This window comes from Lithobates pipiens, unplaced genomic scaffold (genome assembly GCF_037356315.1).
Source record: "Lithobates pipiens isolate NorthernLeopardFrog02 unplaced genomic scaffold, aLitPip1_a1.2 Scaffold_37, whole genome shotgun sequence".
In the NCBI taxonomy this organism is placed as follows: Eukaryota; Metazoa; Chordata; class Amphibia; order Anura; family Ranidae; genus Lithobates; species Lithobates pipiens.
The window spans coordinates 1,444,243-1,469,215 of record NW_027507825.1 but is presented as its reverse complement, the minus strand read 5'-3'; the positions used below and the strand labels follow the sequence as shown (position 1 = coordinate 1,469,215).

The window sequence follows — 24,973 nt, the reverse complement described above, 5'->3', positions numbered from 1 at the left end:
GGTGATCTGGTGAGCCTCCATTCATTATTGATGAGGTGAAGGGTCCACGTGGTGAAGCATTATTATTGTTGTTTGAACAAACAAGATTAATCACTTTTTGTTTCACATTCACTTGGGACATTATTTATATTGTGCTGCATCATTTTTTATGATTATTTGGTTTTGTAGTTTGTTTTTCACTCTATTGGACACTTGAGTTATAGATAAACGTCTTTTGATTACATTGGACATTTGAGCTTTGAAAGTATTTTTCATTAATGACTTTCACATTATTTAGGTTTTTCACAACATTTATATATTTTTTCTATTAAGTCACATTCATATTTAGAGGTTAAGCGCTGCACTTTTATTTCTTCTGTTCTCGTTGTGCCCAGTATCCTGGTTATAGTGTTCAGCTGCTGATTTTTTATTTTTTTTTTATTTTTTTATTTTATCTTATCTTATTTTATTTTACTAAGCGCAGATTTTTTATTTTCCTGTTATGTTGATTGTCTATCCTCTTCCTCCTCCGCTGATATGTTGGAAGAACATTTTTGGTTCTGGGTGATGCCATCAGCCCAATTTTTTCAGCCCCTGTTTAACAGGGGTGGGTAATTACAATTTTTGATGCAATGCTTTGCAGCAGGGCTCATTCCTGCACTACAACTAGAGTATATGGAAGAGGTTGCAGTGTGGTGGCACCAGCAACCAGTGCCTAAGGCCCAATTTTTCTACCCCTGTTTAACAGGGACATGTAATTACAATTCTTGATATAATATTTCACAGGAGGGCCCCTTCCTGTGCCCACCCAGAGTAACTGTGAGGACTTATAGTGTTGTGGCACCAGCACCACAACCACCAAAGGTCAATTTTTCTACCACTGTTCAACAATGGCATGTAATTACAATTCTTGATATAATCGTTCACAGCAGGGCGCTCCAGCGCCCACCAAGAGTCACTTTGAGGGCTTACAATGTTGTTGCAAAACCAACACCTTGTTCCGCCATTTCTGCAGAGCATATAGGGCAGGCCCCTACTTTCACACATCCAACTTACAAACATCTCCTACTTGCAAACGGAAGGAGACAACAGCAAGTGAGATGAAAAAAGATGGACGACAAAACAAATTATACAGGGGTGATAACCCTTCCCTATGTTTTCCAAAAAGCTTAAAAATCGTTTTTTTTGGCTGGAGCTACACTTTAAAAATGTACCGGTTGAAAATGACAAACAGATTCAACTTAACACAACAAACCTACACAGTCCCTGTCTTGTTTGCACCGCCTGTATACTGCTGTTCTGAGTATATAGGGCCTGGGGGCCACACGCATTTCCTTTTTTTAATATGGGTACGGGTTCCCCTTAATATGCGTACAAGACCCAAAGGGGCTGGTAATGGGCAGGGAGGGCTACCCATGCCATTTTTCTCAATGATTTTCAACCATATTGCAGGAACCAGATATAACATTAAAACCGCAAGCAGTTTTAAATGACGTTATTTCCATTAAATGTCATTTTGTGCAGGGACTGTTCTAAACATGGGAAACACGTGGCACTTCACAGGCATACTACAGACACCCCCCAGGCACCATATTTAAAGGAATATTTCACCTTTTTTTTCACTTTAATCGTCATTAAAATCAGTGCTCCCGCCAAAACGGCCGTTTTTAAAACATTTTAGGCAGTGACCCATGTCCCCTGGGGCAGGAGCCGGGTCCCAAACCCTTTTTAGGACAGTATCTTGCATATTAGCCGTTAAAATGAGCACTTTTCATTTTGAACGTTCGAGTCCCATAGACTTCAATGGGGTTCTAACGTTCGTAACGAATTTGGGGTCCGTTCGAAAGTTCTGGTGCGAACCGAACCGGGGGGTGTTCGGCTCATCCCTAGTCACTGAGGCCCTGTGTATTAGGTGAAGCACCTTAGTGGTGTTGTCTTTAGCCTCTCATGGGGACAAAACCCACCTGGTCCAAATGTATCAAGTCTGTCATATGTGGGGATAGTCTGTCGGCTGGTACCTTAGTAAGGAGTGTGAGATCTATGTTTAGGAGCGATACGGGCCCATAGCTGCCGCATGCAGATGGATCTTTTCCTTCTTTGGGTATGAGGGAGATGTGGGCACTTAGCGGGTCTCTCTGGAGTCGGCCACCGTCTGTGAGATTGTTAAAGAGTTTTAGCATGTGCAGGCCCAGAATTGGTAGAAAGGTTTGGTAATATTGAAGGGTGAACCCATCTGGTACCGGTGCCTTGCCCGGTTTCATGTTTTTGATGGCGCATTGTAGGAGGCGTTTTTAAAGTTGGGTGCCCCCTAACAAAAAAAAAAATTAAGTCAGCAGCTACAAATACTGCAGCTGCTGGCTTTTAATAATCGGACACTTGCCTGTCAGGGTCTAGCGATGCGGGGGAATGAAGCCCGCCCCTCGCTCGCAGCGCTGGCATTCTTACTGTGGGCACCCGGCTGTGGCTTCACGGCCAGGCATCCACTGTGCATGCGCGATCCGTGATTTTTTTTTTTTTTTAATTTTAACTTTTTTTTTTCCTTTTTGGGTGACCACACCACTTTAATGTTTTATTTTTCCCTTTGATATTAACCACTTAACCCCCCTTCCTGCCCAGACCAATTTTCAGCGCTGTCACTCTTTGAACAGTTGCGCGGTCGTGCTACACTGTGTACTCAAATTTTTATTATTTTTTTCACGCAGAGCTTTCTTTTGGTGGCATTTAATTGCTGCCGGGCTTTTCATTTTTTGCTAAACCGAAATTTAAAAAAAAAACAAAACCGTTTCATAGTTTGTTACAACATTTTGAAAACAGGTAATTTTATTCTCCTGCACTGATGTATGCCGATAGGCGACACTGGATTGGTGGCACTGGTGGGCACAGAAAATACAGCCGCAGCTTTCTGTATGAGGGACCAATGTCCCTCTGAGAATCCGGTGATCGGCTCCCACCTCCCGCTGACAGCGTAAGGAAAAAAAAAAAAAAACAGATTACCGATCTTCCGTTTACATCACGTGATCAGCCGTCATTGGCTGACAGCTGATCACATGGTAAGGGGCCGGGATCGACCCTTTACTTGGATCTGTGATCAGCTGAGCCACAGACAGCGCTCATTTGGGAGGACGCCAATTAAGGCCTGCGCTGTAGCAGTCTTTCGGCCATAACGCGGGCGGCAAGTCGTTAAATAAAGTTGAGAATTTTTAATTTAAATATATGCAATTCAAGTGCCTAAAGTTCATATACTACTATTCTGCAGGGTGAATTTATAAAAAAAAAAAAAAAAGTTAGATTTTTACTCCAAAAGCATTTTATTAAAAAAAAATGCGTAGAGCCCGCCCATTCCCCCCCCCCCCCCCGCTGTGTAGAACCCACCCGATTCCTCCCCCTCTGTGTAGAACCCACCCGATTCCTCCCCCTCTGTGTAGAACCCGCCCGATTTCCCCCCCGCTGTGTAGAGCCCGCCCGATTTCCCCCCACTGTGTAGAGCCCGCCCAATTTCCCCCCGCTGTGTAGAGCCCGCCCAATTTCCCCCCGCTGTGTAGAGCCCGCCCAATTTCCCCCCGCTGTGTAGAGCCCGCCCAATTTCCCCCCCGCTGTGTAGAGCCCGCCCAATTTCCCCCCCCCGCTGTGTAGAGCCCGCCCAATTTCCCCCCGCTGTGTAGAGCCTGCCCGATTTCCCCCCCGCTGTGTAGAGCCCGCCCGATTTCCCCCCCCGCTGTGTAGAGCCATTTAGCCATTTTCCCTCCACGGTGTCATGTGACTAGTTAGTGTTACAAGGTCTCAGGTGTGAATGGGGAGCAGGTGTGTTAAATTTGGTGTTATCGCTCTCACTCTCTCATACTGGTCACTGGAAGTACAACATGGCGCCTCATGGCAAAGAACTCTCTGAGGATCTGAAGATAAGAATTGTTGCTCTACATAAAGATGGCCTAGGCCAGTGATGGTGAACCTTGGCACCCCAGATGTTTTGGAACTACATTTCCCATGATGCTCATGCACTCTGCAGTGTAGCCGAGCATCATGGGAAATGTAGTTCCAAAACACCTGGGGTGCCAAGGTTCACCATCACTGGCCTAGGCTATAAAGCCCCATACACACTATCAGTTTTTCTGCTGAGTTTTTCCTTCAGGTTTACCAAAAACCATGTAGTAGAAGGGCCGGCCTGATTGCATACAAATTGAAACTCCTAAGGTTTGACCTCATATTATATGGTTTTGGTAATTCTGAAGGAAAAACTCAGCAGAAAAACTGATAGTGTGTATGGGGCTTAAGATTGCCAAGACCCTGAAACTGAGCTGCAGCACGGTGGCCAAGACCATACAGCGGTATAACAGGACAGGTTCCCCTCAGAACAGGCCTCGCCATGGTCCACCAGAGAAGTTGAGGTCACGTGATCAGCGTCATATCCAGAGGTTGTCTTTGGGAAATAGACGTATGAGTGCTGCCAGCATTGCTGCAGAGGTTGTAGGGGTGGGGGGGTCAGCCTGTCAGTGCTCAGACCATACGCCGCACACCGCATCACATTGGTCTGCATGGCTGTCATCCCAGAAGGAAGCCTCTTCTAAAGATGATGCACAAGAAAGACCACAAACAGTTTGCTGAAGACAAGCAGACTAAGGAGATGGATTACTGGAACCATGTCCTGTGGTCTGATGAGACCAAGATAAAGGTATTTGGTGTCAGATGGTGTCAGGCGTGTGTGGGGGCAACCAGGTGAGGAGGACAAAGACAAGTGTGTCTTGTCTACAGTCAGGCATGGTGGTGGGGGAGTGTCATGGTCTGGGGCTGCATGAGTGCTGCCGGCACTGGGGGGCTACAGATCATTGAGGGACCATGAATGCCAACATGTACTGTGACATACTGAAGCAGAGCATGATCCCCTCCCTTCAGAGACTGGACCGCAGGGCAGTATTCCAACATGATAACCACCCCAAACACCTCCAACACCACCACTGCCTTGCTAAAGAAGCTGAGGGTGAAGGTGATGGACTGGCCAAGCATGTCTCCAGACCTAAACCCTATTGGTCATCTGTGGGGGATCCTCAGAGGGAAGGTGGAGGAGGGGAAGGTCTCCAACATCCACCAGCTCTGTGATGTCATCATGGGGGAGGGGAAGAGGACTCCAGTGGTGACCTGTGAAGCTCTGCTGACCTCCATGCCCAAGAGGGTGAAGGCAGTGCTGGAAAATAATGGCGGCCACACAAAATATTGACACTTTGGGCCCAATTTGGAGATTTTCTCTTAGGGGTGTACTGACTTTTGTTGCCAGCGGTTTAGACATTAATGGCTGTGTGTTGAGTTATTTTGAGGGGACAGGAAATTTACAATGTTATACAAGCTGTACACTCACTACTTTATATATATACATACACACACACACATATACACACACACATACATATATACACACACATATACATACATATATATATACACGCACATGCTATATTACCAAAAGTATTGGGACTCCTGCCTTTACACACACATGAACTTTACAGGCATCCCAGTCTTAGTCCGGAGGGTTCAATATTGAGTTGGCCCTTTGCAGATATAACAGCTTCACCTCTTCTGGGAAGGCCGTCCACAAGGTTTAGGAGGGTGTCTATGGGAATGTCTGACCATTCTTCCAGAAGAGCATTTGTGAGGTCAGGCACTGATGTTGGATGAGAAGGCCTGGCTCACAGTCTCCACTCTTATTCATCCCAAATGTGTAAAGGCAGGTGTCCCAATACTTTTGGTAATATAGTGTGTGTATATATATGTGTATATATATATATATATATATATATATATATATATATATATATATATATACACACACACACACACACACACACGTACATATATATATATATATATAACCCCTCAACCACCACCAATACAAAAACATACAATGATCGCATTTCTCACATTACCAGTTCTCAGGAACACAGCGGCCATTATTGAAAGTCATGTCCTTTATTGAGTCCAAATAATACACCAATAGTTTTGAAAACTATCCAACAGCACATTAAATATTAAGTGCTTAAACTGGTTTTATACAGAATGAACAAGGAAAAAAAAAAAAAAAAAAAAGTCTTGAGCGGTAGAGGCGGTCGGGACGATCCAGTTGTTGCGCGGCGATACCAGAGGTGTGAAAACGCACAGCACCGGTGACTTGGGGGGGGGGTTATTTTTTTTTGTTTTTTCTTTAAACCGCACGGCGTGTTCAAAAAGAAAAGAAGCCTATTCGTTCTGCGCAAAACTGCAATTCGTTACACAGGACCATTTTGTACAAAATATGAAGTCTAAAGTTTTATTACTTATTACCATAAAACAAAGTACAATGTATGTACAATATTAAAATGAAGCCATACTACAGCCACGCTAAAAAGACACTTGTCATAGTACTGATGACATTCCTGATGTACAGGTAACATTTCTGAGAAAAGGTGAGAACAATCGACTTTACTGAGGAAAAACAAATCACCAAAAAAAAAAAACACCACCACCATGGGTTTCTTTCAGTCTGCTGACGTATTTGTTTGGTATTATCTACACCGTAGAACGTTTTATTTCAATTGAAGAAAAAATAAAAATAAATGGAGGATTGGGGGTTATGGAATATGATAAACCACAGCCTAGCAGGAGAAAACATACTACATAATAATTAAAAAAAAAAAAAAAAAAAAATCCCCATGGTGTTTTTTTTTTCCCTTTATTTGGTGAATGTTTTTCTGCAATAAAGACCAAGAAAAACAAAAACACAAAATTATTCTTTTTTTTTTTTTAACGAAAATAGATGAGTTTTGCACAGTCAACCAAACATCGATATACAGCCTTGTGAGTCGGGTAAAATGAGAAAAAAAGTGTTGAAGCGTTCTTGTTTTCCAAGTCATGTTTTGCCCATGTACACAAAGGAAAAAAAAATAAAAAAAATAAAATAAAAATAAATTAAACAGCGAAAGATGGAGGTTCAAACAATGGTACACCAAATACACAACATACAAGCGCCGCCCTTTAGCTCTGCTCTTCGTTTGAAGCGTCGTCGTTCCAATTTTTAAAGAGTTGTTTTTTTTTTGTTTTGTTTTTTTACAGGGGGAACAAATTTGAGTACGAAAAAAAATAAAATGCATTTTCACAAAAAAAAAAAAAAAAAAAAACGCCTTTTGCAGGAACTGTAACACATTACCACAAAGAAGTGATTATTTTTGTGATAATTGAAGCCTCCTTGACAAGTCGACTAATACTAATCTGAGCTGGTTGAACGCGTCTCTCTTGTGCAGGAGAACGAAATAGTTGCAAAAACTTGAATACTGGCCGCCCTGAGATTACAAAAAAATAATAATAAAAAAAAAAAAAAAATCAGTCTGTTTGAACCCAGACTACACACGCCATGTAATCCCCCCTAAAGGGGACATCGTAGCGGCATCTAGAATCAAACAGCAACAGACGTATTTACAGGATCATCGGAGAATGCGCAATCTAAAATAGAACTTTAGAACGTAGGGAAACACTCCGCCTCGCACGGCCGCCATCGACGTCTCATTTTCTGAGGCCTATTTCTGCAAACCCCTTTATATAAAAAAAAAACCTCACAAATAATCAGCCTTCCTCCAAAAATATACACATTTATAAAGAGCCGACAGCTTATACAGTATATATACTTATTACGGTTACTACCAGCAAATGAAAAGGAAAAAAACAAAACAATCTAAAGCCCCCTCCAACCAAAGCGTGAGGAAAAGGTGAGGAACAGCAAACAAAATCTTATCAGAACTTTTTTTTTTTTTCCATTTTTCAACACAAGTTTTTTGTTATATTAACTTGATTTTCTTTTTTTTTTTTTATTCTCTTTTATTAGAGCGCCCCTCGTGTCACCGGAGGGCGGGAGAGAGCGCCCCTCGCGTCACCACATGGCGGGAGAGCGCCCCTCGCGTCACCGGAGGGCGGGAGAGAGCGGCTCTTGCCTCACCAGAGGGCGGGAGAGAGCGGCTCTTGCCTCACCAGAGGGCGGGAGAGAGCGGCTCTTGCCTCACCAGAGGGCGGGAGAGAGCGGCTCTTGCATCACCAGAGGGCGGGAGAGAGCGGCTCTTGCCTCACCAGAGGGCGGGAGAGAGCGGCTCTTGCCTCACCAGAGGGCGGGAGAGAGCGGCTCTTGCCTCACCAGAGGGCGGGAGAGAGCGGCTCTTGCCTCACCAGAGGGCGGGAGAGAGCGGCTCTTGCCTCACCAGAGGGCGGGAGAGAGCGGCTCTTGCCTCACCAGAGGGCGGGAGAGAGCGGCTCTTGCCTCACCAGAGGGCGGGAGAGAGCGGCTCTTGCCTCACCAGAGGGCGGGAGAGAGCGGCTCTTGCCTCACCAGAGGGCGGGAGAGAGCGGCTCTTGCGTCACCAGACGGCGGGAGAGCGGCTCTGGCGTCACCAGACGGCGGGAGAGCGGCTCTGGCGTCACCAGACGGCGGGAGAGCGGCTCTCACGTCACCAGACGGCGGGGAGAGGGGCTCTGGCGTCACCAGACGGCGGGAGAGCGGCTCTGGCGTCACCAGACGGCGGGAGAGCGGCTCTGGCGTCACCAGACGGCGGGAGAGCGGCTCTCACGTCACCAGACGGCGGGAGAGCGGCTCTGGCGTCACCAGACGGCGGGGGAGAGGGGCTCTGGCGTCACCAGACGGCGGGAGAGCGGCTCTGGCGTCACCAGACGGCGGGAGAGCGGCTCTCGCCTCTGCAGACGGTGGGAGAGCGGCTCTGGCGTCACCAGACGGCGGGGGAGAGGGGCTCTGGCGTCAGCAGACGGCGGTAGAATGGTCCTTTAGTGCACTTTTAGAAATGGTTTTGTAATACTTAAAGGATGATGTGATGAAGACCAACAAGAATATGGCTTTTCAATACACAAAGAAGAGATACAGAACAAGAACTCTTCCCCGCCCAAAACAAACCCCCCAAAAAAACCTGAGGAGTAATAATAATAAACGAAAAGTGAGACAGGGATTGTCGGAGGAAAGATTAACCAACAAAGTCTACGCAACACATGCAATTAAAGCCTCTAATTGTTCCCCCTAGTCAACAATATAAAAGAGCAAAGTAAAGAAACGCGTTAGTAAATTGAAGTAACGATCGTTGCGAAGCACCAGTGTCCTTTGCATGGCTCTGTGTGAATTTTTGGTGAGACGTCGCCCATCGCTCTGCACAGATTGCAGAAGACTCGTTACCATTGTTTGAACGTCAGATCTCAGGCTGAACGCCGGGACTTATTGCCTACAGAACAGGGGTGAGAAAAGCTTGGACTGCGATTGAAGAGATCGGTATGGCACCAAAAAAAAAAAAAAAAAGTTATTTTTCCTCTTTCTACTCGTTGCTTCTGGAGAGGGGAAGAGGGAGGAAAAAAAATCCACAAAGTATGATTGAATTGTCAAAGTCTAATGGCCGTCGTGGGTTATTAATTCGTCAGCTCGGCAATGAGATTCCAAGGCTTTCATGGTATAGATGTCCTGAGGCAGTTCTGACTTGCGTCGTACAAGAGGTCGGTCCTTCTTTAAATCTTTTAGAGCCTGGAAATGAAAAACACAAAAATGTCAGGCGAGAGAAATGAAGAAAATGTTTTATTGGCCTTCCCTTCAATACAAATACCCTTCGCCACCGTCTCCAGAACTCCCTTAAAGGGCTGGCAGAGCAAAAGAAGGTGGCGTTCCCGATCATGTCACATGACTGGGAGCCCCTCCCACCAGTTCCTGATCATAAATGGGGACGTTGGGGAGTGCGTAGTGAGCGCGCTCTCCACACAGAGCAGTGAAGGACAACGGACACGTGTAGTAAGTGGCTATTAGGCCCCACCGCCACGTCTGCTGTACATATACAGTGGTGTGAAAAAGTGTTTGCCCCCTTCCTCATTTCCTGTTCCTTTGCACGTTTGTCACACTTAAGTGTTTCGGAACATCAAACCAATTTAAACAATAGTCAAGGACAACACAAGTAAACACAAAATGCAATTTGTAAATGAAGGCGTTTATTATTAAAGGTGAAAAAAAATCCAAACCATCATGGCCCTGTGTGAAAAAGTGATTGCCCCCTAAACCTAATAACTGGTTGGGCCACCCTTAGCAGCAACAACTGCAACCAAGCGTTTGCGATAACGTGCAATGAGGCTTTTACAGCGTCCTGGAGGAATTTTGGCCCACTCATCTTTGCAGAATTGTCCTAATTCAGTTACATTAGAGGGTTTTCGAGCATGAACGGCCTTTTTAAGGTCATACCACAACATCTCAATAGGATTCAGGTCAGGACTTTGGCTAGGCCACTCCAAAGTCTTCATTTTGTTTTTCTTCAGCCATTCGGTGGTGGACTTGCTGGTGTGTTTAGGATCATTGTCCTGCTGCAGAACCCAAGTTGGTTTCAGCTTGAGTACACGAACAGATGGTCGGACATTCTCCTTCAGGATCTCTTGGTAGACAGCAGAATTCATAGTTCCTTTTATCACGGCAAGTCTTCCAGGTCCTGAAGCAGCAAAACAGCCCCAGACCATCACACTACCACCACCATATTTTACTGTTGGTATAATGTTCTTTTTATGAAATGCAGTGTTCCTTCTACGCCAGATATACTTGGACACACACCTTCCAAAGAGTTCCACTTTTGTCTCATCGGTCCACAGAATGTTGTCCCAAAAGTCTTGGGGATCATCAAGATGTGTTGTGGAGAAATTGAGACGAGCTTTGATGTTCTTTTTGCTCAGCAGTGGTTTTCTCCTTGGAACTCTGCCATGCAGGCCATTTTTGCCCAGTCTTTTCCTGATGGTGGAGGCATGAACGCTGACCTTAACTGAGGCAAGTGAGGCCTGCAGTTCCTTGGACGTTGTTGTGGGGTCTTTTGTGACCTCTTGGATGAGTCGTCGCTGCGCTCTTGGGGTAATTTTGGGCGGCCGGCCACTCCTGGGAAGGTTCACCACTGTTCCATGTCTTCGCCATTTGTGGATAATGGCTCTCACTGTGGTTCGCTGGATTCCCAAAGCTTTGGAAATGGCTTTATAACCCTTTCCAGACTGATAGATCTCAATTACTTTCTTTCTCAATTGTTCCTGAATTTCTTTGGGTCTCGGCATGATGTATAGCTTTTAAGGATCTTCTGGTGGACCTTACTGTGTCAAGCAGCTCCTATTTAAGTGATGCCTTGATTGTGAACAGGTGTGGCAATAATCAGGCCTGGGTGTGGCTAGAGAAATTGAACTCAGGTGTGGATAACCACAGTTATAGTATGTTTTAACAAGGGGGGCAATCACTTTTTCACACAGGGCCATGATGGTTTGGATTTTTTTTCACCTTTAATAATAAACACCTTCATTTACAAATTGCATTTTGTGTTTACTTGTGTTGTCCTTGACTATTGTTTAAATTGGTTTGATGTTCCGAAACACTTAAGTGTGACAAACATGCAAAGGAACAGGAAATGAGGAAGGGGGCAAACACTTTTTCACACCACTGTATGATCAGCAAGAGGTTAGAGCAAACATACAATATAACATTGGCCTGCGGGACAACGCCTTTCCAAATATGGTCATTACTCTGGAAGTGGCCTCCACTTTGGTAAAACATTCTTTAATGCGGATTTATCTTGGATAATAATTCATGAAAGTACGGTGTTGGATTAGTCAAGTTAGGTGAATACATTATATGGCCAAAAGTATGTGAACCTCCCTTCCAATGATGCCATTTTGGTGCCTCCAGTGAAGGGTCCTGGTAGTCCTTCCATCATACAAAGAGACTCTTCCAACCGTGTGGCAACAGTTTGGTGAAGACCCTTTTCTGTTCCAGCATGACTGTGCCCCCCCCCATGTACAAAGCCAGCTCCATAAAGACATGACTGCTCCCCCCACGTGTACAAAGCCAGCTCCATAAAGACATGACTGTGCCCCCCCCCCCCCCGTGTACAAAGCCAGCTCCATAAAGACATGACTGCCCCCCCCCCCCTCCCCACGTGTACAAAGCCAGCTCCCTAAAGACATGACTGCCCCCCGTGTACAAAGCCAACTCCATAAAGACATGACTGTGCCCCCCCCGTGTACAAAGCCAGCTCCATAAAGACATGACTGTGCCCCCCCCCCCCCCCGTGTACAAAGCCAGCTCCATAAAGACATGACTGCCCCCCCATGTACAAAGCCAGCTCCATAAAGACATGACTGCCCTGCCCCCCCCCCCCATGTACAAAGCCAACTCCATAAAGACATTACTGTGCCCCCCCCCCCCCCCCGTGTACAAAGCCAGCTCCATAAAGACATGGTGTGACCAGTTTGGTGTGGAGGAATGCAAGTGTCCTGCACAGAGCCCTGACCTCAACCCTACTGATCACCATCAGGAGGAATTGGAATGCAAGCCAGGTCTTCTCATCCATCATCAAAACCTGACCTCACAAATTTTCCTTTGGCTGATTACACACAAATTTCCAAACACATGCTCCAAATTTTGGCGGAAACCTTTTTTTTTTTTAGAAGAGTAGAGCCAGCAAAGAAATGGTATGAGCAGTTTAGTGTGAAGGAGCTCCAGTGTACTGTACAGAGCTCTAACCTCATCCCTACTCAACGCCTTTGGTATGAATTGGAAAGCCAATGATAAGCCAGGTCTTCTCATCTAAATTCACAAATAGGCCCAAATACCGGCAGACAACTTCAAAAATCTTGCGGAAAGCCTTCCCAGAACAGTGGAGGATGTTATATATCCAAAGTGGAGCCAGCTCCATAAAGACATGGTTTGGCCAGTTTGATGTGGAGGAACTTGAGTGTCCTGCACAGAGCCCTGACCTCATCCCTACTGAACACCTTTGTGATGGACTGGAACACTGTTGGTAAGCCAGGTCTACATCCAAGCATCAGTGCCTGACCTCACGTAAATGGCATGAATTCCCACAGACACCTTCCAAAATCTTGTGGAAAGTGAAGGTGATCTGCTCTGATGTATGTATGGAGGAAGGTGATCTGCTCTGATGTATGTATGGAGGAAGGTGATCTGGTCTGATGTACGGAGGAAGGTGATCTGCTCTGATGTATGGAGGAAGGTGATCTGATCTGATGTACGGAGGAAGGTGATCTGCTCTGATGTACGGAGGAAGGTGATCTGCTCTGATGTATGGAGGAAGGTGATCTGGTCTGATGTATGGAGGAAGGTGATCTGGTCTGATGTATGGAGGAAGGTGATCTGGTCTGATGTACGGAGGGAGGTGATCTGGTCTGATGTATGGAGGAAGGTGATCTGGTCTGATGTATGGAGGAAGGTGATCTGCTCTGATGTATGGAGGAAGGTGATCTGGTCTGATGTATGGAGGAAGGTGATCTGGTCTGATGTACGGAGGAAGGTGATCTGGTCTGATGTACGGAGGAAGGTGATCTGCTCTGATGTACGGAGGAAGGTGATCTGCTCTGATGTATGGAGGAAGGTGATCTGCTCTGATGTATGGAGGAAGGTGATCTGCTCTGATGTATGGAGGAAGGTGATCTGCTCTGATGTACGGAGGAAGGTGATCTGCTCTGATGTACGGAGGAAGGTGATCTGCTCTGATGTACTGGAGGAAGGTGATCTGCTCTGATGTATGGAGGAAGGTGATCTGGTCTGATGTATGGAGGAAGGTGATCTGGTCTGATGTATGGAGGAAGGTGATCTGGTCTGATGTATGGAGGAAGGTGATCTGCTCTGATGGATGTATGGAGGAAGGTGATCTGCTCTGATGTATGTATGGAGGAAGGTGATCTGCTCTGATGTATGGAGGAAGGTGATCTGCTCTGATGTATGGAGGAAGGTGATCTGCTCTGATGTATGGAGGAAGGTGATCTGGTCTGATGTATGGAGGAAGGTGATCTGGTCTGATGTATGGAGGAAGGTGATCTGGTCTGATGTATGGAGGGAGGTGATCTGGTCTGATGTATGGAGGAAGGTGATCTGGTCTGATGTATGGAGGAAGGTGATCTGCTCTGATGTATGGAGGAAGGTGATCTGCTCTGATGTATGGAGGAAGGTGATCTGCTCTGATGTATGGAGGAAGGTGATCTGGTCTGATGTACGGAGGAAGGTGATCTGCTCTGATGTACGGAGGAAGGTGATCTGCTCTGATGTATGGAGGAAGGTGATCTGCTCTGATGTATGGAGGAAGGTGATCTGCTCTGATGTATGGAGGAAGGTGATCTGCTCTGATGTACGGAGGAAGGTGATCTGCTCTGATGTATGGAGGAAGGTGATCTGCTCTGATGTATGGAGGAAGGTGATCTGCTCTGATGTATGGAGGAAGGTGATCTGGTCTGATGTATGGAGGAAGGTGATCTGGTCTGATGTATGGAGGGAGGTGATCTGGTCTGATGTATGGAGGAAGGTGATCTGGTCTGATGTATGGAGGAAGGTGATCTGCTCTGATGTATGGAGGAAGGTGATCTGCTCTGATGTATGGAGGAAGGTGATCTGGTCTGATGTATGGAGGAAGGTGATCTGCTCTGATGTATGGAGGAAGGTGATCTGCTCTGATGTACGGAGGAAGGTGATCTGCTCTGATGTACGGAGGAAGGTGATCTGCTCTGATGTATGGAGGAAGGTGATCCGGTCTGATGTATGGAGGAAGGTGATCTGGTCTGATGTATGGAGGAAGGTGATCTGCTCTGATGTATGGAGGAAGGTGATCTGGTCTGATGTATGGAGGAAGGTGATCCGCTCTGATGTATGGAGGAAGGTGATCTGCTCTGATGTATGGAGGAAGGTGATCTGGTCTGATGTATGGAGGAAGGTGATCTGGTCTGATGTATGGAGGAAGGTGATCCGGTCTGATGTATGGAGGAAGGTGATCTTCTCTGATGTATAGAGGAAGGTGATCTGGTCTGATGTATGGAGGAAGGTGATCTGCTCTGATGTATGGAGGAAGGTGATCTGGTCTGATGTATGGAGGAAGGTGATCTGGTCTGATGTATGGAGGAAGGTGATCTGCTCTGATGTATGGAGGAAGGTGATCTGCTCTGATGTATGGAGGAAGGTGATCTGGTCTGATGTACGGAGGAAGGTGATCTGGTCTGATGTATGAGGAAGGTGATCTGGTCTGATGTATGGAGGAAGGTGATCTGCTCTGATGTATGGAGGAAGGTGATCTGCTCTGATGTATGGAGGAAGGTGATCTGGTCTGATGTACGGAGGAAGGTGATCTGGTCTGATGTATGGAGGAAGGTGATCTGCTCTGATGTATGGAGGAAGGTGATCTGGTCTGATGTACGGAGGGAGGTGATCTGGTCTGATGTATGGAGGAAGGTGATCTGGTCTGATGTATGGAGGAAGGTGATCTGCTCTGATGTATGGAGGAAGGTGATCTGCTCTGATGTATGGAGGAAGGTGATCTGCTCTGATGTATGGAGGAAGGTGATCTGCTCTGATGTATGGAGGAAGGTGATCTGGTCTGATGTATGGAGGAAGGTGATCTGGTCTGATGTATGGAGGAAGGTGATCTGGTCTGATGTACGGAGGAAGGTGATCTGCTCTGATGTATGGAGGAAGGTGATCTGCTCTGATGTATGGAGGAAGGTGATCTGGTCTGATGTATGGAGGAAGGTGATCTGGTCTGATGTATGGAGGAAGGTGATCTGGTCTGATGTACGGAGGAAGGTGATCTGGTCTGATGTACGGAGGAAGGTGATCTGCTCTGATGTACGGAGGAAGGTGATCTGCTCTGATGTATGGAGGAAGGTGATCTGCTCTGATGTATGGAGGAAGGTGATCTGGTCTGATGTATGGAGGAAGGTGATCTGGTCTGATGTATGGAGGAAGGTGATCTGGTCTGATGTACGGAGGAAGGTGATCTGCTCTGATGTATGGAGGAAGGTGATCTGCTCTGATGTATGGAGGAAGGTGATCTGGTCTGATGTATGGAGGAAGGTGATCTGCTCTGATGTATGGAGGAAGGTGATCTGCTCTGATGTATGGAGGAAGGTGATCTGCTCTGATGTATGGAGGAAGGTGATCTGGTCTGATGTATGGAGGAAGGTGATCTGGTCTGATGTACGGAGGAAGGTGATCTGGTCTGATGTATGGAGGAAGGTGATCTGGTCTGATGTATGGAGGAAGGTGATCTGGTCTGATGTATGGAGGAAGGTGATCTGCTCTGATGTATGTATGGAGGAAGGTGATCTGCTCTGATGTATGTATGGAGGAAGGTGATCTGCTCTGATGTATGGAGGAAGGTGATCTGGTCTGATGTATGGAGGAAGGTGATCTGGTCTGATGTATGGAGGAAGGTGATCTGGTCTGATGTACGGAGGAAGGTGATCTGGTCTGATGTACGGAGGAAGGTGATCTGCTCTGATGTACGGAGGAAGGTGATCTGCTCTGATGTATGGAGGAAGGTGATCTGCTCTGATGTATGGAGGAAGGTGATCTGGTCTGATGTATGGAGAAGGTGATCTGGTCTGATGTATGGAGGAAGGTGATCTGGTCTGATGTACGGAGGAAGGTGATCTGCTCTGATGTATGGAGGAAGGTGATCTGCTCTGATGTATGGAGGAAGGTGATCTGGTCTGATGTATGGAGGAAGGTGATCTGCTCTGATGTATGGAGGAAGGTGATCTGCTCTGATGTATGGAGGAAGGTGATCTGGTCTGATGTACGGAGGAAGGTGATCTGCTCTGATGTATGGAGGAAGGTGATCTGCTCTGATGTATGGAGGAAGGTGATCTGCTCTGATGTTATGGAGGAAGGTGATCTGCTCTGATGTATGGAGGAAGGTGATCTGGTCTGATGAGACTAAAATTTGACTTTTTGGCCATCAAAGAAAACGCTATGCCTGGCGTAAACCCAACACATCACCCAAAGAACACCATCCCCACCGTGAAACATGGTGGTGGCAGCCTTATGCTGTGGGGATGTTTTTCAGGACTGGGAAACTGGTCAGAGTTGAGGGAAAGATGGATGGTGCTATATACAGGGATATTCCTGAGCAAAACCTGTACCCCTCTGTGTGTGATTTGAGGCTAGGATGGAGGTTCACCTTCCAGCAGGACAATGACCCCAAACACATTGCTAGAGCAACACTTGAGTGGTTTAATGGGAAACATGTAAATGTGTTGGAATGGCCTAGTCAAAGCCCTGACCTCAACCCAATAGAAAATCTGTGGTCAGACTCATGAGACTTATCCAAAGTGACTTGGAGCTGTGATAGCCGCAAAAGGCAGCTCTACAAAGTTTTGACTTTAGGGGGGTGAATAGTTTTGCAGTGACTTTTTCTGTTATTTTCTCCTAGTTTTTGTTTGCCTCACAATAAAAAAAACATCTTCCATGTTGTGGGCGTGTTCTGTACATTAAATGATGCGTGTTATTCCAGGATGTGAGGCAACAAAACAAAAAATGCCAAGGGGGTGAAAACTTTTGCAAGGCACTGTATATAGATTTGGATGTAATGATCAGCGGTGAAGCCTTTCTGGATGAACGATCTGATTCTAGAGCGGAGATCAGTTTGGCCTTAGAACGGGTGAATCTTGTGAGGACATCGGTAAGTACCGTGTTTATCAGCGTATAATACACACTTTTTCAAGCACCACTGGATTCCGGCGCCCCCTATAATACGACGTCCCGCCTTCTGGACCATCTACTATGATGGACGTCAGATGTCCCGGCATTGGACTGGTGTTCTATCATAGGAGCTGGTCCAGGAGGCGGGGCGTCATATTATAGGGGCCGCCGAGTAAACGGGAGATCCCCGCTCTGTGTTATCTAATCTCCGTATAATGGTGAGGCTGTAGATGGGCACTGATCAGGCTGCGATGGAGAGGCTGCAGACGGGCAACTGCTGAGGCTGCATTGATGGGCAATGGTGAGGTTGCAGATGGGCATTGATTAGGCTGCATTGATGAGCATTGGTGAGGCTGCAGATGGGCATTGATTAGGCTGCATTGATGAGCATTGGTGAGGCTGCAGATGGGCATTGATTAGGCTGCATTGATGAGCATTGGTGAGGCTGCAGATGGGCATTGATTAGGCTGCATTGATGAGCATTGGTGAGGTTGCAGATGGGCATTGATTAGGCTGCATTGATGAGCATTGGTGAGGCTGCAGATGGGCATTGATTAGGCTGCATTGATGAGCATTGGTGAGGCTGCAGATGGGCATTGATTAGGCTGCATTGATGAGCATTGGTGAGGCTGCAGATGGGCATTGATTAGGCTGCATTGATGAGCATTGGTGAGGTTGCAGATGGGCATTGATTAGGCTGCATTGATGAGCATTGGTGAGGCTGCAGATGGGCATTGATTAGCTGCATTGATGAGCATTGGTGAGGCTGCAGATGGGCATTGATTAGGCTGCATTGATGAGCATTGGTGAGGCTGCAGATGGGCATTGATTAGGCTGCATTGATGAGCATTGGTGAGGTTGCAGATGGGCATTGATTAGGCTGCATTGATGAGCATTGGTGAGGCTGCAGATGGGCATTGATTAGGCTGCATTGATGAGCATTGGTGAGGCTGCAGATGGGCATTGATTAGGCTGCATTGATGAGCATTGGTGAGGCTGCAGATGGGCATTGATTAGGCTGCATTGATGAGCATTGGTGAGGTTGCAGATGGGCATTGATTGGCATTGGCGAAGGCTGCCTTGATGGGCACCGGCGAGGCTGCATTGATGGGGCACTGGCGAGGCTGCATTGATGGGGCACTGGCGAGGCTGCCTTGATGGGGCACTGGCGAGGCTGTTGATGGGGCACTGGCGAGGCTGCCTTGATGGGGCACTGGCGAGGCTGCCTTGATGGGGCACTGGCGAGGCTGCGTTGATGGGGCACTGGCGAGGCTGCATTGATGGGGCACTGGGGAGGCTGCATTGATGGGGCACTGGGGAGGCTGCATTGATGGGGCACTGGGGAGGCTGCATTGATGGGGCACTGGGGAGGCTGCATTGATGGGGCACTGGGAGGCTGCATTGATGGGGCACTGGGGAGGCTGCTTTGATGGGGCACTGGGGAGGCTGCTTTGATGGGGCACTGGGGAGGCTGCTTTGATGGGGCACTGGGGAGGCTGCATTGATGGGGCACTGGGGAGGCTGCATTGATGGGGCACTGGTATGAAGGTGTGTGTTATACACCGATAAGTATGGTTGCCTTACCTTGTAAATTGCTGCAATGTCACAACAGGAAGTAAAGAAAAACATAAAAACAGTAAAAGGTAAGATTACCTGAGATGCCTCCTCCCGCACCGTCTTTTTAAGCATCTGTACATCTTCAAGTAAGGGTCCGTCTGTCTCCATCGCAACAGGACTGTTCAGAGGGGATGTGTCGGGGTGTATGGTATACTGAAACAGACAAAATCCCGGGGTTACCCCAGAGAAGAGGAGGTGGGGGGGGGCATTATAAACCCGTGACCGCATGAGAGGACACACTACATGCATTATATATCACAGTATATACATGATATATACAGGAGTGCATTACAGCATTTGTAAAAGAAAACAGAATGTACTACAATCCTGCAGTTGTCAGCCGAAGAAAAATGAATGAAGTGAATGAAAAGCAATGCAGGCGACATGTAATAATAATCACATGCTGGGAGAAAACTGACGCGTTTCAGCCGAATATCTCGCAGCAAAAGGAAGCAGGAAAACATCTATATGTGATTACAATATCAGATGACTTGTGCTTATATATAAAGAGGAGGAGGAGGGTAGCAATAAAAAAATGGCGTCTTCATATGACTTACAGCCTGGATCGCGGGGGGGGGGTGTATGGGGGAGGGGACGCTCACACAACCACATTCATATATAATTATTGGGATTTTCTTTGTATGTTTTATGAACTTTGAGCTTTTATGAGCCAAGCTTGGATTTCCCCCTCTGATCTACCCGCCATTACTATACATGTCATGATAAATATGATCCCCAGAAATGTGCCCCCCCCCCCCCCCCCCCCCCATAGGTGGGTTTAAAAGAAAAAAAAAAGCCACCTACGATCTTCTTCAACTTACCTAAATCCGTGGTCATGTGATCCCAAGTCATCTCGTGGGGGAGGGGAGGGTCCTTCTTTGGATGTCCAGTGGTGGTGTCTTCTCAGGTTACAGGAGACGGTGGCGGGATGACGTCACCAGGAGGGGACTACAATGCTGGAGCAGCGATCTCGACTCTCAGAAGAGGCGCCAGATAGCGACACGTGACAGCGGCGGATTCCGGTAACCAAAAACATGTTAAAGGTTTTTTTTTTTTTTTTGAGTCTAAATGATTTTTTATGGTTTGCAGACTGAAGTTCATATTTATATATTTATATTACAGTCATTCGGAGATCACAGACATGCCGATCGCCTCTGGTGCTCGGTGATTACGGCTACCCTAATGAAGAGGCAGCACACAAGTCATTCTACTCTTCTATATGAGATTTTAGTTGGACAACCCTGGGAAGTCGGGGAAATTTTCAGCTGGCAGAGGGCGCCACACCATGAAGAGGGTAAAAAACCTGAACTAGACCCAACGAAGAGGATCTCCCACAGCAGGAATACGGCTTTTCTCCATCAGAGCTCCAAGAACAGCAACAGAAAAGAGAATATATCTGTGTGCTGAATACAGGGTGACCGCGGTCACATCTCCCTCAAACACTACACTCCTTTCCTCCCAGGTTCTTCTCCTTCCCTCCCCGCTCCACCCCTTTCCCCTTTTCTCCTCTCCTTCCCAGTAAAGTCCTCTCCCCTTCCTTCCCTCCCGACTCCTCTTCTCTCCTTCCTTCCCTCCCGGCTCCTCTCTTCCCCCTTCCTTCCCTCCGGCTCCTCTTCTCCCCTTCCTTCCCTCCCGGCTCCTCTTCTCCCCTTCCTTCCCTCCCGGCTCCTCTTCTCCCCTTCCTTCCCCTCCCCGCTCCCCTTCCTTCCCCTCCCCGCTCCCCTTCCTTCCCCTCCCAGCTCCCCTTCCTTCCCCTCCCAGCTCCCCTTCCTTCCCCTCCCAGCTCCTCTTCTCCCCTTCCTTCCCCTCCCAGCTCCCCTTCCTTCCCTCCCGGCTCCCTCTTCTCCCCTTCCTTCCCTCCCAGCTCCTCTTCCTTCCCTCCCAGCTCCTCTTCTCCCTTCCTTCCCTCCAGCTCCTCTTCTCCCCTTCCTTCCCCTCCCAGCTCCTCTTCTCCCCTTCCTTCCCCTCCCAGCTCCTCTTCTCCCCTTCCTTCCCCTCCCAGCTCCTCTTCTCCCCTTCCTTCCCCTCCCAGCTCCTCTTCTCCCCTTCCTTCCCTCCCAGCTCCTCTTCTCCCCCTCCCAGCTCCCCTTTCTTCCCTCCCAGCTCCTCTTCTCCCCTTCCTTCCCCTCCCAGCTCCTCTTCTCCCCTTGCTTCCCCTCCCAGCTCCCCTTCCTTCCCTCCCGGCTCCTCTTCTCCCCCTTCCTTCCTCCCAGCTCCTCTTCTCCCCTTCCTTCCCTCCCAGCTCCTCTTCTCCCCTTCCTTCCCTCCCAGCTCCTCTTCTCCCCTTCCTTCCCCTCCCAGCTCCCCTTCCTTCCCTCCCAGCTCCTCTTCTCCCCTTCCTTCCCTCCCAGCTCCTCTTCTCCCCTTCCTTCCCTCCCAGCTCCTCTTCTCCCCTTCCTTCCCTCCCAGCTCCTCTTCTCCCCTTCCTTCCCTCCCAGCTCCTCTTCTACCCTTCCTTCCCTCCCAGCTCCTCTTCTCCCCTTCCTTCCCTCCCAGCTCCCCTTCCTTCCCTCCCAGCTCCTCTTCTCCCCTTCCTTCCCCTCCCAGCTCCCCTTCCTTCCCTCCCGGCTCCTCTTCTCCCCTTCCTTCCCTCCCAGCTCCTCTTCTCCCCTTCCTTCCCTCCCAGCTCCTCTTCTCCCCTTCCTTCCCTCCCAGCTCCTCTTCTCCCCTTCCTTCCCTCCCCAGCTCCTCTCCTTACCCTGCCCCCTATCCTTCGCTCCCAGCTCCCCCGCTCCACTCCGCCCAGGCCTCGCTCCACTCTGCCCAGGCCCCGCTCCACTCCACCCAGGCCCCGCCCAGCTCCACTCCTCCCCGCCCAGCTCCACTCCTCTCCTTCCCTCCCAGCTCCTCTTCTGTTCACTCCTTTCTGCTCCTCTCCTTCCCCTCCCTCATTCCATTATGACTGTTAAAGCTAAACCTGCATGTGCCGCCAACTCATTTCAGGGGTCCAAGCACACTCCCAGCAATAACCATCTGCTGACCAGAGTGCCAGTTAACCCCTCACATGAATTTTCCACCTTTAGTTTTCCCCCCCAACACCTCAAGCCCTGATAAAAGGGACACTCTAGTGGCTGAAACGCGTAGGATAGATGTAGAGCTTTTTCTTGATTTTAATCTCGACTCCAACCTGCTGGTTTGGTGCTCTGGTACTCCCTCTTCCCACAGTTACATCAATAAAAGACTGACAGAGGCTCAACACTTCCTGGCACTTTCCAAAATTAAAGACGAACTATAGGCAATTATTTTTTTTACATTTTGGATAGAATAAAAGAAGGACTATAACCCCTACCAGATTTTTTTTTCTCTATCTGTGTCCATTGGGGGAGATTTCCCTTCACTTCCTGTCCCACAGCCAAAAAGTAAGTGAAAGGAAATCCCTGCAAATTATGGTAATTTCTTGGGGACCCCCCCCGGTCACCAGAACTAGTGTCCCCATTAGAAGATTTCCCTTCCATTACGTTTCTGGCGACAACCCAAAATTGTATTTTTTCCACTCTCAGTGATAATGGTAACCAGGACAAATAAAGGGGGGGAGGGAGGGATCTCCCTAATAGGGACACAGACAGCAATAAGAACCCAGCAGGGGGTCTAATCCTTCCCCCACTTCATCCAACACGAATAAAGTTTTTCCTTCAATTATACTTTCATTTTGTCCAGAGCCGGTCTTTGAAGCTGAAGTTTTTTTTTTTTTTTTTATTCTCCCTACAATATCAACAGCTGCCCTGCCCTCCTCCTGCAGGGTTGCCCCCGCCCTCCTCCTGCAGGGTTGCCCCCGCCCTCCTCCTGCAGGGTTGCCCCCGCCCTCCTCCCCTCCGTCCTCCTGCAGGGTTGCCCCGCCCTCCTCCTGCAGGGTTGCCCCCGCCCTCCTCCTGCAGGGTTGCCCCCGCCCTCCTCCTGCAGGGTTGCCCCCGCCCTCCTCCCCTTCCGTCCTCCTGCAGGGTTGCCCCCGCCCTCCTCCTGCTGCAGGGTTGCCCCGCCCTCTTCTTGCTGCTGAACTTTTATTCAGCAAAACTAAATTAAAAAAAAAATTAATTAATAAAAACTAAAACACAAGAGAATGGGTAGAATAGGGATCATGCTGAAATTCAGCTCCAGGTTTAGAAAAGAATATCTCAAAATGCATTAGACATGAAAAGCTTGCACCCAAATTTCATCATGATCACCGTTACACCTGCTCTCGTTTTTATGCGATTTTAATGAGATTCGCTGAATAAAATTTGTATGCATTTTAATTTGTATCATTAAAAGTCCCATTCTAAACAGGTTTTTTTTTAAAGGGTAACTAAAGCTATATTATATATATATATATATATTAAATTGGATTTTTATAACAGCTTATGTGTAAAATCCTTTTCTTGGAGTACATCACGGGACACAGGGCGGCCATAGTAATTACTATGTGGGTTATATAGCACCTTTATGTGATGGACACTGGCACACCCTAGACAGGAGGTTTAGCCCCCTATATAACCCCTCGCCTTACCGGGAGTGCCTCTGTTTTTGTAGCAAAGCCATACACGTGTATAACAGAAAGAGGGGAGGGACCGCTGTGTCCCGTGATGTACTCCAAGAAAAGGATTTTACAGGTAAGCGGTTATAAAAATCCTATTTTCTTTATCGTACATCACGGGACACAGAGCCATAGTAATAACTATATGGGATGTCCCAGAGCAATGCTATCTGAGGGGAGGGAGACACAAACAAAAAACAGGGCGCCATCAGACCTGAGGACCTATACTGCAGTACACTGCGCCAAAAGGCGATATCCTCACGTCTTTAAAGCCACCTGATAGAATCTGGTGAATGTATGGACTGAAGACCAAGTTGCGGCCTTGTAGATTTGAGCCACGGAGGCCTGGTGATGCACCACCCATGAAGCACTAACAGCCCTGTGGAGCGCACTTTGATTTGAAAAGCTAAAACCTTCCCTTTCAAACCGTAAGCTTGAACAATTATTTGCCAAATCCACTTAGAAATAATGGATTTCCATGCTGCCTGTCCTTTCCTAGGACCTTCAAGCAACACAAACAAAACATCTGTTTTTCGAATCTGAGCAGTCGCCTTCAAATAGACCTTGGCTGCTCTCACTACATCAAGAGAATGTAGCGACTTTTCTTCCATAGAACAGGGTTCTGGAAAAAATGAAGGTAGAACAATATTATCCTGGTTTAGATGAAAACCTGACACTACCTTCGGTAGAAAGTTAGGATGAGGACACAATACTGCTCTATCCTTGTAAATAATTAAATATGGCTCTTTGCAAGGAAAAGCAGCCAACTCCGATACCCTTCTTGCAGAAGATATGGCAACCAGAAAAACTAACTTCCTGGTCAAAGGGATCAAAGGAGTATGCTGTATTAGCTGAAAAGGCTGCTTTTGTAAAGCCGACAAAACTAGATTCAGGTCTGAAGGTTTCAAGGGTGACCTAACCGGCTGATTAAGCCATGTTACCCCCTGTATGAAATTATGGACCAGAGAATGTGAAGCAAGTGGTCGTTGGAACAATACCAATAAGGCCAAGACCTGACCTTTGAAGGTACTCAAGGCCAGCTTAATTTCTAATCCCATTTGCAGAAAGGCAAGAATTCTACCTATAACATATTTTCTAGGATGCCAACCCCTGGATTCACACCAGGAAACATATCCCCCCCCCCCAGACTCTATAATAAATGATTCTGGAAGCCGGCTTTCTTGCATTAATCAAGGTAGAGATCACTGAACCTGAAAGCCCACGATTCTTCAGAATGTGGGTTTCAACAGCCAAACTGTTAAATGTAGCGTTTGTAAGGTAGGATGGAATACTGATCCCTCTGATAGCAGGTCTGGGCATGGTGGTAAGGTCCATGGGTCCCCTACTGCCATCCTTACGATCTTTACATACCAGGA

General features: G+C 47.5%; 1 protein-coding gene across 1 annotated transcript in view; it reads right to left on the bottom strand.

Annotated features, from left to right (window-relative positions):
- Positions 1-6,260: 6,260 nt before the first annotated feature.
- The window catches only part of PPP2R5C (protein phosphatase 2 regulatory subunit B'gamma), a 78,294-nt gene continuing 59,581 nt past the window's right edge, over positions 6,261-24,973 (bottom strand). The window contains exons 12-13 of the mRNA XM_077466646.1: positions 19,124-19,240; positions 6,261-9,505 (exon numbers count right to left, since the gene is read on the bottom strand). Coding sequence (XP_077322772.1) covers positions 9,374-9,505; positions 19,124-19,240 — 249 coding nt within the window. The 3' untranslated portion in view covers positions 6,261-9,373. The remainder of the gene's footprint in view (positions 9,506-19,123; positions 19,241-24,973) is intronic.